We start from the raw sequence: 18,682 nt of genomic DNA on the forward strand, positions 1-18,682 counted from the left end.
CTGGCGTAATATCAGTGGGCAGCACGGCTTTCCACTTGCAGATGCACGGACCCACGCATTAGCTAAACAGATTCTTGCATTAGCATTGGGTAATAAATCTGGCTTCCGCAGGTGCCTGCAAGTACAGCAACTTTGCGTCTGACTCAGAATCAGCCCCTTGCTGTATACATTTTTATTAACTTTAGGATTAGTATATTTACAAAGTACTGTATTGTGCAGTTAAAAAAAAAAAAAAAATCCTTATTTACTTAGATCACAGTGCAATTTTGGAAAACAAAGCATCTTGCAGTGGGATCATACTTTGTTAAGACCCATCCTTGTGTGGTTGTAATGAGTGAGCTTAGACACATATTGAATTTTGTTTTTATATCGATTGATTATCAGATGAGATCTTAAGAACATGTCCGGGGATTCTGATGTCATTGTTAGGAAAATGTGTGTATGATAAGGAATACAGCAGCTCCTACAGTACATTATTACAAAAATGTAAATGCTCCATTATTTGAGATCTGCATAAAAGTACTCGACCTGCAGCCTATTGCTTATATATGATAAAGGAACTCCTCTTTGACTTTTAATATCCATATATTTTACCAGAATGGGTACATTATCATGTATACAGTGCCTTGCAAAAGTATTCACCCCCCTTTGCATTTTTCATGTTTCTCCTTCATCCACTAGGGGACACTGGAGTTCAAGACAGTGGGGTATAGACGGTGGTAGAGTAGAGCCTGGCACCTTAAATAATTTAGAAGTGTGACTGGCTCCTCCCCCTCTATGCCCCATCAGCCCCAGTTTTTAGAATGTGCCCGAGAGAGCCGGTCGCACATCAGGCTGTCTCCAGCCTTTTTCATATTTTTTCATTTTTCTAACAGTTCAGCTGACTGAGGACAGGCAGGCTGCTTGCTGTGGCAGTCTGCCTGCTACGTGGGAGCCGCCGGGAAGGGCACCACACGGCTACTGCAGCCTGTGTCTGGTGACCCTGAGGAGGGGGCACACACAAAGGAGTCATCGGACCCCGAGAAGACCCGCCACTGCTGACACCGGCATGTGTCCGGGTTGCTCTCCGCCCCCTCAGCCCAGCTTCGGTCGTCGCTGGGGCTGCTGGAGGCGCGTCATGCAATCTAGCGGCGCCTATTATAGTCGGGCTTCCTCCTCACTGCCGCGCTGTGGGCACCACGCGGCTGTCGGCGCTGCTGCATAGGAGAGCTCGTTAGCAGCGCCGATCGCGCTTGCCCTCCTCACACATGGCGGGCTGCTGTGGCTACTAAGTCCCGCTGTCTTAATCAGCGCATGGACCCGGCGTCGAGACCCGCCCTAAACAAACATCCTGCTCGGGGAAGAAACTTATGGCGCGTCCTGCAACAGCGGCGCCATTTGTAAGGGTTCTCCCCCTTATTGCTCCGCAGCAGCAATAGCCGGCAAGCACAGCGCTGAGTCATTTCACTGGAGCAGTGGACATCAGCTGAGGCTCTCCTCTCCTGCTTAGCAGGAGAGGTGTTCTTTTAAGAGTATGCAGTGCGGACCAGCGCCGGCAAGGGAGCGCGCTTCCCTCTTAAGGAGAGGGGACAGCTTACAATATAAACAACTCCCCCTTTTATTAAGAGGGTCCGTTGTGTAGCACAGCGCTGACTCACTCCTGCTCGGGGAAGAAAAGGGTCCCGCCGCCGGCTGAGTCCGGGTCTCCTGCCCCTCCCCCCACAAGGGGGAGATGTGTATTGAAGCTCCGTTAACTGTAGGTCAGGTAAGTGACAGACGGCTGACTGCGCTATCACTTACGAAAAGCGCTGGAGCTCTCACTGTAGGTACAGCGCCAGTCGCACTGAGGCAGCCTGTATATATTTAACAGGGCAGCACAGACTGTGTAATGGTTAGCATTGCCGCCTCACAGCACTGAGGTCATGGGTTTGTTTCCCACTATGACCCTGTGTGGAGTTTGTATATTCTCCCTGTGCTTGTGTGTGTTTTATAACAGCGTAGCTGTTAGTCTGCTGAGGGCGGTGCTTTAATGTATAAGCTCCGGCGCTAGCTACTTCGGAGCTCTTGTGTTTAAGCCGCTTCGGCGCCCTCCACAGCAGTATAGCTCATTGCCCTAACACCTGCTGCTCTGATGGATATGTCTAGCCTTTTGCTGCCCCTCCCTCAACCTTGCGCTTAGCAGGTGCACTATGACTCCGCTTTATGCGGTTCTGTTGAGGGGACAGCTTATGTTAGCCGGGACTCTTCCAGGCTAGCATGGACATTTTGCGCACACAGCGCGGTATAACTTTACCCTAGCGCAGTGTAAGAGTCATCTCTGTCACTTCTGCAGATCGCTCCCCGTGTCCCGGCGCCTACAATGTACGTGTTGTGTGTGTGTGTGTGTATAATCCCATATAGGGATGTATGTATATATATATGTGTGTGTGTGTGTGTGTGTGTGTGTGTGTGTGTGTGTGTATGTATGTATATGTATATATATATATATATATATATATATATATATATATATATATATATAGTGTATGTATGTGTATACCTTTTTTTTCTACTCTGCTAATCGGGTGGTCTATGGACAAGCCTTATTCCAGAGAGGTTAATTAGCACACTGCGCAAGGTTGACAATGTTCCAGTGCACGCTTTGGCAGCACATATACAAAAATATTGAAACGATATCTGTGGGTGAGGAGAACTCTCCATTGGATTGGGTCTCAACCCAGCGTTGGCTGAGGGGGCAGGCCTTGGGTCAGGTCCTCCCGAATCATCCATTCTCAGGAACGAGAATTCCATATTGGGCTTACCATCCCTGTGGCCCAGCATTAGAGGCCGGGACGGCCACTTCTTTAGCTGTGTTAATAACAACAGCAGGCCTTTATCCCCTGTTTAGATTGGGGGATTGCGCTGTGGTTTTTCCCAAGGGACAGGTCTCCCTTTTAATATGTTGGGAAGGCTCTATTAGAATACAGCTCACTTTTTGGGGACAGTAATCCCTTAAGTTTGTGGATTGTTACTCTTCTGCACACATATATAGCTCAACTGATTAAGGCGAGCACTCCAGTAACAGAAGGGTCCCAGGTTCGATACCAGTCTGGGACAGCACACTGATAAAATATCCTGCCCATTACACCGTAGCAGGCTGATGGCTACACGCAACACTTGAGCAGTCTCCCTGCGTTGAGGTAAGCCACATGTATTTATACTAAGCCCTGCTATAGAACATATACGTGTATTGCTCATGTTCTAATTTTAAATATGATCGCACCTACTAATCTTGTATGTAGGTATGCATATGTGGAGATATATATATCGCTTCTTATCCTTATAAGGCAGAGGTAGGATCTGTTATCAGTTTTATGTCTGGTACTTGGCTTATTTAAAAGAAGGATTCTGCAATTGAAGTCTGGACTCTCCTCATCCAGTAGTTGGTACAATAACTCCGCTTTACACCATCTCTCCCTAAGGATTTGTATGTGGGTGTGTGTACGTACCTATATTTCCACGGATGGGAAGCCGCCTGCGATTACCAAAGCTGTCAGCTTATCTATATGTATGTGTGTATATATATATATATATATATGTATGTGTATATATATATATATATATATATATATATATTAAATGGTGGCTCTGTAGACTAGAGTCATGTTCTGCAGCTTACATAGTGATAGACATTGCTTAAATTATGAACCCTATACATGACTGGGGCCTTCTTGTATATAAAGATATGTACTTCCATCCTTCTGGGGTTATAGTTCCTTCTTGTTAGTCCCTATCTATGGTGCCCCCCTTTAGGGTGATCTATGATTATTTTAACTTTTCACTTGGTAGCAAACTTATAAGACACTGAGAATGCAGGATATAGCAGGACATATATAAATATAGCATGCTGATCTCCCGATGCCGGAGTCTGACAAGTTAACTTGCTATGTTGGCACTACTCTTTCTTTCAAAGAGATGGCCTTCTTATGCAACTATGTTTATCTATATGTACGGGTGTATATATACTGATATATTCCCATTACTTCTATGCATATTTTCTAATAATTGGCAAAACCTGGTTTTTAACCCTATAGGTTATCACTACAGATATGTCCCTTCCTTTCTCGGGATAACTAATGCACTCTCTCTATGTACAGGTACCCTTCTCAGTATAGATTCCGGTACTCCATATTATTGTCTTGTCACATATCTCAATAATATGATTCTCTAAAGGGCCCCTAGGTACATTCTATCTGTACATAGAGAATCCAGGTTCTATTCTGTAATCAGGGATTCATTTGTTAAATTACATGAAGGCCTAGGGCCCCCGCCGATATAGGCAGGGTCAGGCCTGGATTTTATTAGATTGATGGGCGTAATACACACTTCTCCATTATAAGTGTTAATGTACTGATACTTAAACTAGTAGACCGTTTTGTGGTATAGGTATAATGTCTATATGGATACACATCCCTAATATAACAAGCTCAGGTATAGAGTCCTGTTGAACGACCTTCCTGCCTCCACTAACATTTTGCTAGTTTATACAGTGTTTTCTACTGCAACATCTCCAGACTGAAGTCCGTGCTGTAGAGCATTGGGTCTTAGCCCACTGAAGCTATTCCCTATACCTGACGGGGCAGGTTGCTGTGAGATGAAAAAGGTCAGTGACATTCTACATAGCGTCCAGAGGGCTTTTGGCCGCTCACAGGTAAGCGAGCTTACCCCACTAATGCTCAACCTGTCATTGCATAGCCGCTTCTCCCTTATGCACCCTAGCTGCGGTCCTAGCAGCCATCTGCTTTTTTAATCAGTTGGCTCTACACTTTAGAGCTTCCCTGGTGCATAGTTTCAACATTGAGATTAGTGACACTCTTCTACTAGATCTGTTGGGATTATGGACTGAAGCGCTTTGAGGGTCTAGGGCACATCTTTACATTAAAGTGTGACAGTCAATATGTCCTACGCAGGGGGCCTGGTGGATTTCCTGTTCAGTCTCTGTGGATGTTTTCATCACATTGACAGGTACCTGACTGGTACCTTCAGGGTTGTCCTAGTGCTCTAGCCTTGTGGTATGGAATGCTTCCCTATATTGGTAGCTTCCTGCGTGGCTGTTGCATCCGTGCTCTACTAGGGTATCCTGGTTGTTCACCCTATGTTCAGGCCAGCGGTTGGTACTGCCTACGCACTTCCATCATGTTGGAAGTTGTCTGTTGTTTTGAAGTTTGTGGCTGTGATTTGCTTTTCGACTGCAGGTGTTCAGTCGCTGTTTTCTACTCTGTTTTCAGAATGGGTTGTTCTGCTGTCTGACCCTCTGACAGGTATTGTAATCTCAATCCTCTCAAAGCTGCCTCGGCCTCATTCCCAGTGTGATCTCCACTCGTTGGAGACTTCTATGGTCTCTCCCTTCCGCTGGTTTACAACTTTGTAGTAGTTGGACTTCCAGAATGGTTCATGGTGACTGTTCGGCCTTGTCTTTTACCTTTCTGCATACTCTGTTAGGAGTCTGTGGACAGGATCAGTTCTGTTTCTGTAGATTGGTATCGTTATACTTGTATCTTTATGACTATGTCCAACAGTGCTGGTATTCTGCTATCTGCGACTGTTGCAGCTTTCTGTTTCTGAATCTGGTACGGTTTTCTCGAGTTTTGTTCTCGGGTTACTGCCCTTCTCATATGGATTCGGGTTGGAGTTCTCTGCTCCCAACAGTCCGGCTTGGTCTGTTTTCAGCTGAGCTTACAGCGTTAGGATGCTTCTCACCTGAGGGTGTTTTCTCGCTAGCCGCTTATTCCATTCTATTTACGCTGTAAGTTGTGGTATTTCTGTGTCTGTTCCGCAGGGAGTTCTGATTGTCTCCTGGCTCACGACATTTGATCCTCAGCTCTTGCCTTTCCGTTGAACCTCTGGTTCTTGGCGGTCCCTGTTCGGTTGGCCAAAGGGTTGGCATGTTCTCAGCGCTTCCCACCCAGGAGGTTGGCTTTGGGATGTCCCCACTGTCTTGAACTCCAGTGTCCCCTAGTGGATGAAGGAGAAAACAGGATTTTGGTACTTACCGATAAATCCCTTTCTCCGATTCCACAGGGGACACTGGACGCCCGCCCAGCGCTGCATACCTGCCAGTTGTTTCGTTCCTTCTATGGTTGTGTGACTGCATGATTCCCTGCAGTGGTTTCCTCTGTTCTCCTTCAGTCGGTCTTGTTCCGTTCTGTGGTCTTCTCCTTCTCCTCGTTTTCCTGTTGTCCTCCGTCTCTTCTCGGGCTCAGTTCTTAAACTGGGGCTGATGGGGCATAGAGGGGGAGGAGCCAGTCACACTTCTAAATTATTTAAGGTGCCAGGCTCTACTCTACCACCGTCTATACCCCACTGTCTTGAACTCCAGTGTCCCCTGTGGAATCGGAGAAAGGGATTTATCGGTAAGTACCAAAATCCTGTTTTTGTTGCCTCATAACCTGGAATTAAACTGGATTGTTTGAAGGTGTGCAACATATCATTAACAGAACATGCCTACAACTGTGAAGTTGTGTTGTTTTTTTTATATCGTGAATCAAACAACATTTAGGACAACATAACTATTCACCCCCTTAAAGTCAGTACTTTATCGAGCCACCTTTTGCGGCAATTTCAGCTGCAAGTCGCTTTGGATAAGTCTCTATGAGCTTGCCACATCTTGCCCCTGGGATTTTTGCCCATTTCTCAAGGCAAAACTGCTCCAGCTCCTTCATGTTGGATGGTTTCCGCTTGTGAACAGCAATCTTCAAGTCTGACCACAGATACTCAATTGGATTGAGATCTGGGTTTTGACTAGGCCATTCCAACACATTTAAATGTTTCCCCTTAAACCACTCAAGTATTGCTTTAGCAGTATGCTTTGGGTCATTGTCCTGCTGGAAGGTGAACCTCCGTCCCAGTCTCAAATCCAGGCAGACTGAAACAGGTTTTGCTCAAGAATATCCCTGTATTTAGCACCATCCATCTTTTCCTCGACTCGAATCAGTTTCCCAGTCACTGCTGCTGAAAAACATCCCCACAGCATGATGCTGCCACCATCATGTTTCACTGTGGGGATGGTGTTCTTGGGGTGATGGGATGTGTTTGAGTTTGCGCCAGACATAGCGTTTTCCTTGGTGGCCGAAAAGTTACATTTTAGTCTCATATGACCAGAGTACCTTCCTCCATACATTTGGGGAGTCGCCCACATGCCTTTTAGCAAACTCAAATCGTGTCTTCTTATTTTTATCACTAAGTAATGGCTTTTTTCTGGCCACTCTTCCATAAAGCCCAGCTCTATGGAGTGTACGGCTTATTGTTGTCACATGCACAGATACACCAGTCTCTGCTGTGGAACTCTGCAGCTCCTTCGGGGTTACCTTTTGGTCCTTGTGCTGCCTCTCTGATTAATGCCCTCCTTGCCCGGTCTGTGAGTTTTGGTGGGAGGCCCTCTCTTGGCAGGTTTGTTGTGGTACCATGTTCTTTCCATTTGTTGATGGTGGATTTGATGGTGCTCTGGGGGATCATCAAATATTTGGATATTTTTTTATAACCCAACCAAGAATTGTACTTCTCAACAATTTTGTCCCTGACTTGTTTGGCGAGCTCCTTGGTCTTCATGGTGTGATGCCTCTTGCTTAGTGGTGTTGCAGCCTCTGGGGCAGAAAAGGTGTGTTTATATTGACAGATCATGTGACACTTAGATTTCACACAGGTGGACTTAATTTCACTAAATATGTAACTTCTGAAGGTAATTGGTTGCACCAGAACTTTTGAGGGGCTTCATAGCAAAGGGGGTGATTACATATGCACATGCCAATTTTCAGAATTTTATTTATAAAGATTCTTTTTTATATATATTTCTCTCATTTCACTTCACCAAATTAGACTATTTTGTGCAGATCCATCACATAAAATTCAGATTTAAAAAAATAAATAAATTACAGGTTGTAATGTAACAAAAAAAGTAAAAAGCCAAGGGGGTGAATACTTTTGCAAGGCACTGTGTATATATGTGTGTATATATTTTGTTTTATAAATTAATGAAGCTCTAGGTATTTGGAATTCTATATTTAATGGTTTAGATTATTATGTTAGCATCTTTCCTTCAATCCTGTGAGAGGTCGTTGGCGTTCTAGTATATATATTTTTTCTGTTTTCCAGACTCTAACACGTCGAGGTAGCAGCCCTGGCAGTCTAGAAGTTCCCAAAGACTTGCCAGACCCACTTAACAAACATAGCCAAATGCGCCCAGCAGATGACCCTGGCGTTCCATCAGAGTGGACTTCTCCTGCAAGTGCCGCCAGCAGTGAACTCCTCAGCTCAGACAGCCACTCAGAATCCTTCAACGCATTTCAGTATGATGGAAGGAAGTTTGAAGGTGAGTAAAGACAACCTGAGGTAAATTCTTAGTAGACGATCGTTCGAATCTGAGGGTATTACATACTCAACCAGTCAAAAACTACAGCATTTTGTGATGCTTTGATTTAGTACAGGTAAGTAATACTTCTGTAGCACATCAGAATACATATATTCCCCTTTCAGTACTCCATGGTAGCCTTTACAATTGGTTTGCTCCCTTCTAAGTCCGTTAGAGACAGGTATATAAAAAAAATATACACCCGGATAGATATAATGCAGAGCCTTCATTTCCCTTGTGTCTTTTCCTGTCTCTAAGGTAGGTCAAGGATCAGGTATAACTTTATTCACTTACTATCTAATTTGTCCAGATGATGCACAATCTACCCAGCACAGACTGGCTAACTGGGTACATCGGTCTTTTTTAGAACCCAACGCTTAGTAAATAACACAGTATCTATTAATTGATGAAGAGTTATTGAAATGGAGTTGGGTTCCTAAAGTAGATGCATTCATAGCCGGCATGTTAGCTAGAACTACAGTTCCACATAAAGATGGGGTTCCTCAGAGACCTGTTGGATAGGAAGACAGAAAGTGCTTTGAAGAAACTTCAGATTTTTTCAGGAACCACATTGAAATCATCCATAGCGTCAGTGTCTAGAGCTCTAAGATTATGGAGGATTCACTCCACATCGATATATAAAGAAAACAAAATATCACGCAATGCCTGTTAAGTGTGGGAATCCTGCTAAGAGGAATTTGATTCCTGTGTGACACTTCTATAGACACCATTGCTTCTTCTGCAAGATCTGTTGTATCAACAGTAGTGGCAAGAAGAGACCTCAAGTTATGCAATAAGCAAAATGTACTTATTACCTTCAGACAGCCTCCATGAGTCTTCAAGATTAAAATTAAAAGGTAAAGTCAAAAGATCCCACAATGGCTGTTGTCCAGATCTATCCCTTCTAACACCAGTAGAGGGTAGAATTGGACAGTATGCAGACATTTGGTTATATTCCCTGGTTTATAGACACCATAAGAAATGGATACAAGATAGAATCCCATCAGTATCAACAGTATCAAAAGGAAATGTCTTTGTACAATCCAGGACTTAATTGTACTCAGCAGAGCTAGAGACCTTGTAGAACATCCTACAAGCCTTAATCAAAACAAAGCGATTGCCCCAGAAAGGCAAAGGTTTAGTTCCAGACAAACTTGTCAATGCCAGATCATTTTGCATACAATTGCCCTTCAGCAAAGGGAACCTTCTCACATTGATCTTCAAGCTCCTACTTTTCATGTTGCCATTCAGCACAGGAATATTTTCAGGGTCTGGATCATAGGACTATTTCCAGTTCACCTCTCTGCCCTTCGGCCTGGCAACATGTCCATGAACTTCACAAAGGTGCTGGAGATATTAGTGGAGGAGTTAAGAAAGCAGGAAGTCAAGACATGGCCATACCAGGACGATATCCTGGTTATAGAAGAGTCAGAACATGCTGTACATACCAAAACAGTGCAGATGATATCCTTATTGCATAAACATGGCTGGATGGTGAACTAGAGAAATAGTCAACTCATTACCTTACAGCAAATACAGTTTCTTGGTGTACAAATAAATATAATATAGGACAATGTAATTCTGTCAGAGGAGAGGTGTCGCGAAATACAGCAATTGGTACATTAAGTAGAGCGCTAATCGTGGACAACCGTATAAAGAGTCATTCAGCTGTTGGGCTTATTTTCTCCACCATAGGAGTAGTTGCTTGTGTGGCAAGATGGCATATGCACAGTCTTCAGCTAGAACGGTTAGCTCACAAACGCACTTTATTTTATCACAACATCAGCCTGTCAAGACCAACCAAGAAGTCTCTTAAAACCCAAGAGTAAAGACACTGGGCATGTGATGGGTAGTACTGATGGCAGATTCCAGTGCTGCAGGCTGGGGTGCTCATCTACTCACAGTGATAGCTCAGGGGGAACTTGGGGGATATTTATCAAACCTTGGAGAGAGATAAAGTACCAACCAATCAGCTACTAACTGTCCTCTTTCAAACAGCCTGTAAAATGATATGAGCTAATTGGTTGGTACTTTATCTCTCTCCACGGTTTGATGCATCTCCCCCTTCGTCACAAAAAAAAAGAAAAGAAACTTTGCATAAATGTGCTGGAAATAAGAACTGTGAAAGCATCTTCAAGTATGTTCAGACAACAGAACAGTGGTGGCTTCATACAGTCACCCTGGGGGAGGCACCAGAAGCAGAATTATGATATTGGATGTCAAATACATGAACCTTTTGGTGCAATGAAACCTACAGTCATTTTCATAATTCCAAGGAGCTTATCTAACCCAAAACAGGAGAATGGTCTCTACATCAGGAAGTTTATCAACTGCTTGTAGAAAGATTCATCCTGCCTCAAATTAATATTATGGCAACAAACCTGAAAGCCAAAGTACCAAAATTCTTCTCTCAAAATTTCAGGGACAGATGTGGTGGACGCATTGTCAATCCAAATGGAGGTTTCCACTGGCTTATGGTAATTTTTCACCTGCTGAGAAAGTGAAAACACAATTGAAAGTGATAGCAATTCTTCCATTTCAGTGGCCACAGCGTCTTTGGTACCCAGTGGCTTGAGAGATACTCAGGAGGAACCATGGCCTCTACCACCTCGTCCAGATCTGTTGCTTCAAGGTTCAGTCTTTAACTCAAATGTATTACAACTCCATTTTAATGGCATGGACATTTTGTGGTAACTTCTCAGAGATAATGAATACATAGACTCTACTATTGTGTATCACAGAGCTTATAAGACAATTATTGCATACCATCATTTTACCCACAGCCAGTGGATAGCAAAAAAGAATCCGCTTTGACTAGTCATACTGTATTGCATACTATTACAATTACTGTGTATTTATCAAGGACAGCATGACAACATTCGCCATGACATCAGTGCCGACTTGCTGAATGTCTGACAAATATATTAAACCCCATAGAAAGGCTGCCATGGATTATTTTTTGAAGAAAAGGGATATTTGGTAATCAAAAAGAAAAAGTCCTGAGCTACAAAATTATTTTCCCACCATTCTTCCCATAGTAAATTTCACATAATTACAGCAACCCCACATCTTCACTTCAAAATGTAATCAATTAAGTCTCTCTGATGTAGCGATACCAAATGTGTGGCATTGACTTGTCCGTTATATGGTTCATGAATTATTTTTGCAAGTGTGAATGGCACTTGTGTAAAATGTACAAGTGGCGCACATAAGATGTAACACTTCTAGGCATGTTGGGAAGAGAGCTATGATTATTTATTAATGTTATTCTTCATATTTGTTTAATTGTACAGTATATGGAAAAACTAAAGTAAAGTATATTCCCTGCACATGTATACAATTAAATCTAGTTTTATTTTATTTGCATTTGTGTTATTTTAGGTTACTCTTGTTCAAATGCAATTAATGGCAGGGGATATCTGATCAGGATCTTCTTGCTTTCACCGTACTGCAGTAACTGGCTTGTATGTTGACTGTATCGAAAACCGACCTTTACGCCGTCACTGACAGTCCGGGTGTAATGATATCGGCTCAGATCTGGAACCTGTAGCCTGCTGTAAATTTAGTGTGGCTGGTGATGAGCCAGCAGAGTTATTTGTTAATGTCTATAAATATATATACAGTACTAACTGAAGTACCCAAGTTGCCTGGGTATAAATCTTCAAGTTATGACGTTTTATTATGTGATACCGTCTAAATCCATCAAGTGGGAGGCCCAGAACATACTCCCCGGGTCAAAGTTCTGCCCAGCATACACCAATGGGAGGTCCGACCGGGACCCTAACCCCCCTAAAACCTGACCAGGATCCAACTGGACAACTTCGCATTGTTCATCCCAGTCGGTGCAGGGGTGTCCGAAAGCATAACTGGACAGACAAACAAACAGACCAATGATTTTTATACAGTATATAAGATATATATTTCTCTAACATCTGATGTGGGGGTTACTCGGACCATGGGGTGTAGAAGGCACTGTCCAAGGATCAGGCACAAGTGCAAACTTATTTATTATTTATTTATTAACAGTTTGTTATATAGCGCAGCATATTCCATTACGCTTTACAATTGGAGACATTAATAGAACAAAACTGGGTAATAACAGACAGATATATAGGTAGGTAGGCCCTTCTCCCAAGCTTACAATCTATAGGGAAATAGGCATTGATACACAAGGATAGGTGCTATATATTGCTATTTGGTCCAGCCAGACTGCGAGTTTCTTGGTGGGCTGTATGATCCAGTCACACACCCTGTCGGCCAAATGTCAGGAGGATGTGAAAGAAAGACAAGGAGGGTTCTTCAATATGGGAGCGAAAAGTCCGTGCTGGACTTTTCGCTCCACATTGGAGATTTTCCAGGGATAAAGTATCGGGTGCGCGCCCGCTTTATCCCCGTATTCAATATAAAAGCTACGAAAACGGGAACCTGCGAAGTGGGATCTGCACAAAAATACGAAATTTTCCTGGAATAAATTGTAGGACCCCCCCTAAAGCTGTAAAAACATGGGGGATCACTATGGGTACCCCTGTTTTAGCCTGCAAATGAAAGTCGGGGTTTTAAATAGCGGCTGTAGGTGTTTTTTTCCCGACATTGAAGAAGTGTTGCAGAAGAGCACTTACAGTCAGGTGCATAAATATTGGGACATTGACAGAATTATCATATTTTGGCCTCTATTCACCACCACAATGGTTTTGAAATGAAACAAACAAGATGTGCTTTAACTGCAGACTTTCAGATTTAATTTGAGGGTAATTACATCCAAATCAGGTGAACGGTGTAGGAATTACAACGGTTTCTATATGTGCCTCCCACTTTTTAAGGGGCCAAAAGTAATGGGACTATCAACTCAAAAGCTATTTCATGGACAGGTGTGGGCTATTCCTTCATTATTTCATTATCAATTAAGCAGGTAAAAGGTCTGGAGTTGATTCTAGGTGTGACATTTGCATTTGGAATCAGTTGCTGTCGACTTTCAATATGAGATCCAAAGAGCTGTCACTATCAGTGAAGCAAGCCATCATTAGGCTGAAAAATCAAAACAAACCCATCAGAGAGATAGCAAAAACATTAGGTGTTGCCAAATCAACTGTTTGGAACATTCTTAAAAAGAAAGAACGCACCGGAGAGCTCAGCAACACCAAAGACCCGGAAGACCACGGAAAACAACTGTGGTGGATGACAGAAGAATTATTTCCCTGGTGAAGAAAAACCCCTTCACAACAGTTGGCCAAATCAAGAACATTCTCCAGGAGGTGTAGGTGTATATGTGTCAAAGTCAACAATCAAGAGAAGACTTCACAAGAGTGAATATAGAGGGTTCACCACAAGATGTAAACCATTGGTGAGCCACAAAAACAGGAAGACCAGATTAGAGTTTGCCAAACAACATCTAAAAAAGCCATTACAGTTCTGGAACAACATCCTATGGACAGATGAGACAAAGATCAACTTGTACCAGAGTGATGGGAAGAGAAGAGTATGGAGAAGGAAAGGAACTGCTCATGATCCAAAACATACCACCTCATCAGTGAAGCATGGTGGTGGAAGTGTCATGGCGTGGGCATGTATGGCTGCCAATGGAACTGGTTCCCTTGTATTTATTGATGATGTGACTGCTGACAAAAGCAGCAGAATGAATTCTGAAGTGTTTCGGGCAATATTATATGCTCATATTCAGTGAAATGCTTCAGAACTCATTGGACGGCGCTTCACAGTGCAGATGGACAATGACCCGAAGCATAATGCAAAAGCAACCAAAGAGTTTTTTAAGGCTAAAAAGTGGAATGTTATGCAATGGCCATTCAATCCCCTGACCTGAATCCGATTGAGCATGCATTTCACTTGATGAAGACAAAACTGAATGGAAAATGCCCCAAGAACAAGCAGGAACTGAAGACATTTGCAGTAGAGGCTTGGCAGAGCATCACCAGGGATGACCCAGCGTCTGGTGATGTCTATGCGTTCCAGACTTCAGCCTGTAACTGCCTGCAAAGGATTTGCAACAAAGTATTAAAAAGTGAAAGTTAGATTTAGGATAGTTTAGTTTGTCCCATTACTTTTGGCCCCTTAAAAAGTGGGAGGCACATATAGAAACCGTTGTAATTCCTACACCGTTCACCTGATTTTGATGTAATTACGCTCAAATTAAATCTGAAAGTCTGCAGTTAAAGCACATCTTGTTTGTTTCATTTCAAAGCCATTGTGGTGGTGAATAGAGGCCAAAATATGAAAATTCTGTCAATGTCCCAATATTTATGCACCTGACTGTAGGTTATTTTTTTTGTTTTTTTAAGTGGTCCCATCAAATTTGGGGTACATGAAAATGGGTACTAGCATATTTTGAAGTCCCTAAAGTCTTTATTTAAAAATTCTGCAAATATGCACCTGCCGCTATTAATCTATTCTAGAATACACCTGCTGCATACTTGCAGAATAGCCCTGAACCTATTTCCCTATTTTTAAACACTTTTTTTCCCATTTATTTTTTTTTTTTTTTCACCCCAAATTTTAAAAAAATTTTTTGGGGTTTCACTATTTATTTTTTGAACTTTTTTTGACACAGTTTATTTTAAAATGACATTCCCAGGGATGCAGGCTATTTTTTTTAAGCCTGCACCCGTAAACTCCAATTCTGCACTTTTTTTCGCCACCTATTCAGTGGTGAAAAGTTATCCCCGTTTTTTTTCGAACCTGCGAAAAGTCTTTGAAATTTAATAAACCAAAACCAGTGAAAATGACGTCATCGGTGCGAAATTATCGCAAAAAATGACTTCGCTCCATATTGAATACTCCTGTATGTGTGAGGTTATGTGTGGACTGTGAAAGGGGATCTACAGTAATTATACAGTGTGGACTGTGAAAGGGGATGTACAGTAATTATACAGTGCGGACTGTGAAAGGGGATGTACAGTAATTATACAGTGCGGACTGTGAAAGGGGATGTACAGTAATTATACAGTGCGGACTGTGAAAGGGGATGTACAGTAAATAAACTTAAATTTGTTTGAGGTCTGCCTCCTCTCATCTACATCCCATAGGGCAAACTACCTTCGTTTCGACTTTAATATGCCCATAGAAGATAAAGATAACCTAAGTTAAAAGAACAACACTCAAACAAGAGTGAGCAAAGCAAATTCTAAAACAAGAAAGCCTCTTTGGAGCAATTTTTCAAGGTGGCCACCTGGTCCTCAATCCATACTTTTATGAAGTTCTACAAATTTAATGTTTTTCTTGCTAAAAATGCCAGTTTTGGACGTAAAGTTTTGCGAACAGCATACCCTCCCTTAGGGGGCATCTTTGGAACGTCCCCATGGTTCCAATGTCCCACAGATCAGATGTTGGAAAAAATAGGATTTTTGGTACTCACTGTTAAATCGTTTCCTCTTAATTTACTGCACTTGCTCCCTTACTGTGTTACGCTCTGTTTTTGCTCTTTCTTGTTTATGTGTTCTTGTTACATGTATTATCTTTATCTCCTATGGGCTTATTAAAGTCGAAGGTATTTTGCCCTATGGGATGTAGAGGGAGAGGAGGCAGCCCGCAATCAAGTTTAAGTTTGCACTTGTGCCTCATGGTTGCAGTGTCTCCTAGGGGGATTAAGAGAAACAAATGTAACAGGGAGTACCAAATATCCTAAACTGCACGTTGTGTTAGCGGGGTGCCAACAGGGCGCTACCAAAAGAGCAGGGCGCATTCTGTCTTTTTTAAATCTGGCGCGGCGTGGTGCGGCGCCCTGCTAAAACATCCTAGCGGGAGCGCTACATTTTACAGCAATAAAACCTATTTTTTTCCTTGTTATTGTTTTCGGAACTGATTTGTTATAAAGCATTTATACAACAATTATTATTCGCTTTATACCCTGCAGGTGTCACTATTGCAAAAGCATAAGGACAGTCCTATGACATTTTAGTCCCTGACAGCATTTATTACTGTATTTGCTTTTTATCCAGCATACGGTATGCGTTGTGTGTTCAATATGAGTGTGTAAATTTGAAGAGATTTGCATTATGATAACTGTTTAGGAAATGTCTGGTAGATAAAATGTCTCCTGGCTTTTTGATTATGTTCAGTTGTGTACTGCAGTAGTGTCGTTTATCTGTATAGATGGCCATAGAATTAACATTATTTGTTTAATTTTTATGAATTTATAGCTAGTACTGGTCAATTTACCTTGTAACGTCTGCTGAATATGCTGCCCATGATTTCTACAAACCATTGGTACATTTTCTTGTAAGACTGTAGCTAACTACATGGTGTGACTGGGTCCCTACCTCCTCAAAAAATGATTGAAATTAAATGGCTAAGAAGATTAAATGTTCTACTTCTGCACGTCATATACAGATGTGTCCTAGCTCATCTAGCCTCAATAAGCCAAGCAGCGCGATATGCCTGGCATGAGCAAGCCGCCAGGTCCCGTGCTACTCTGCTAGCGCCAGGCATCTTTTTTCTTTTTTTTGCCTAAAATGCATCTAAGTCGCAATGCGATGCAACTAGGAAGCACCAGGAGACTGCGGTGATTAATTTGATATGTGACACTTGTATATCTGTGTGCAACTGTCTGCAAACAGAACTTGGCGTGGACACTACCTGTGGCCGCTGTACCGTAGCACTTTGCATGCTGATTCAGAGAGTCAGTCACACACAGATATACAAGTGGCGCATATCAAATGAATCAGGACAGTCTCTTGGAGTGCACGTTTTTTGGCAAAAAATAGACGCCCAGCGCTAGCAGAGTCTCGTGGAACCAGTCGCGCCGAGAGGGCGATAACCTCAGTCAAATGTTACAGACAAAGCAATCGTAGATCCTGTACACTGACAGAATAATAAAACATTCTTTTTGCTGCTTATACATTTTTCCTACCTTTTTAGCTGGTTTCCCGTTTGGCAATGATTCGGCAGTCCCTCTCACCACAGACACCGATACAGCATCTGTTCAGCTCAGCACGGAAGAACCGGAAGTGGTCAGTCTCACTACACTCCACATTGACTCGGAAACTAGTAGCCTCAACCAGCAGGCCTTGTGTGCAGATGTGTTGGTTTCAGCAGGTATTAAATCATTCTGCTTCATTGTTATGGTAATGTAATATGAAAACATTTCAGTAGCCTATAAGAATCTAAAATGCCTAACCTATGGGTTTACTGTGAAGCTGGCCAACTATATGTCAATTTTAGCCAACTCGCTCCTATGCAAACGTGTGTTTGTGACCCTTTAAACAAGTGCAATGTCCAAAATCAATCTGATCATTAATAGCTATGCTTGTAAATGTAATCAGAGGATTATATCAGTCAGCCTATATATGTGGACATCTGAAGACCATACAAACAGGCACCAGTGTAATCTAAAAGTGATCTTCACTCGAGTGCCAGACGTTGGATACTCCTCCAGTTCAACCTTATGTGTGGCCAGATTTACAATCTTATTGCTCGGTAAGCATTCTTTTTAGTGCTAGAAGTTGGGCTGCTCTGTTTTACTGCAAGGAAGATTTCTGTGCCTAAGGAGAGGGTATTAGGTAGTATTAACTTAGAAAAACTCTAATTATAAGCACTTATGAATTGAAATCTTATACTTTTACCCCGCACCCTTCCCTGCTCCTACAAAAACCAGAGTTGCAAACCCTGTTTGAAATTAGTGCTTCCCCTTTATCTGAAGCAAATATATTGTACAGTTTTGCAAAATGCCCCGTGACGTTATACTGTACAGTGTAGGTCATTTGTATTATTATTATATTTATAAAGCGCTAAGATACTATGCAGCTCTACACTGATTGGGTCATGACGTAAACAAATTACGCACAGCAACATGAAACCAAAGGTAAAATTGGACCTGCCCAAATGAGCATAAACTGGGTACATGCTATATGATTTTGCCCAATGATGCTAACGACTAGACTGATTCTGACCGACCAAAATGATCCCAAAAACAACCGATATACACCATATATACTACCCAATAATCATTTAGTCCACAAAACGATCCTTTCGATTCCACATCCTCTCACCGATTCAGTGACCCCTTACACACTGTCAGGTAATTGTGCTTTCAGGCTGGATAATGCTAATTAATTATAATAATGTCCTGGGCTGAATGGACACAGGTGAAGAGATGCTACAGGTGCCTGGTGAAGCAAATGACAACAACACTTGGGCACAGATGTCTGCACTCACTTGGAGTGATGTAGATGGCACATGCTGCACTTCATCTGCCGTGGATCTACACATGCCAGTGTGTCCTGCCATGGTAAATGTTGCTGTGAAAGGCATGCTGAGATATGTAGTTCCACAGCAAGTGGTTTGCCTCACACTACCTTCCCCTGCACT

At 42.5% G+C, this 18,682-nt stretch overlaps 1 protein-coding gene across 9 annotated transcripts in view; it reads left to right on the forward strand.

Annotated features, from left to right (window-relative positions):
• The window catches only part of RALGAPA1 (Ral GTPase activating protein catalytic subunit alpha 1), a 293,801-nt gene that overhangs the window by 129,381 nt on the left and 145,738 nt on the right, over window positions 1–18,682 (forward strand). For all 9 annotated transcript variants that reach the window (XM_088457052.1, XM_088457053.1, XM_088457056.1 and 6 more), the window contains 2 exons: window positions 8,110–8,326; window positions 17,234–17,410. In XM_088457052.1, the coding sequence (XP_088313178.1) occupies window positions 8,110–8,326; window positions 17,234–17,410 (394 nt within the window). The remainder of the gene's footprint in view (window positions 1–8,109; window positions 8,327–17,233; window positions 17,411–18,682) is intronic.

Source organism: Taudactylus pleione, unplaced genomic scaffold (genome assembly GCF_031769625.1).
Source record: "Taudactylus pleione unplaced genomic scaffold, aTauple2 ptg000737l, whole genome shotgun sequence".
NCBI classification, from domain to species: Eukaryota; Metazoa; Chordata; class Amphibia; order Anura; family Myobatrachidae; genus Taudactylus; species Taudactylus pleione.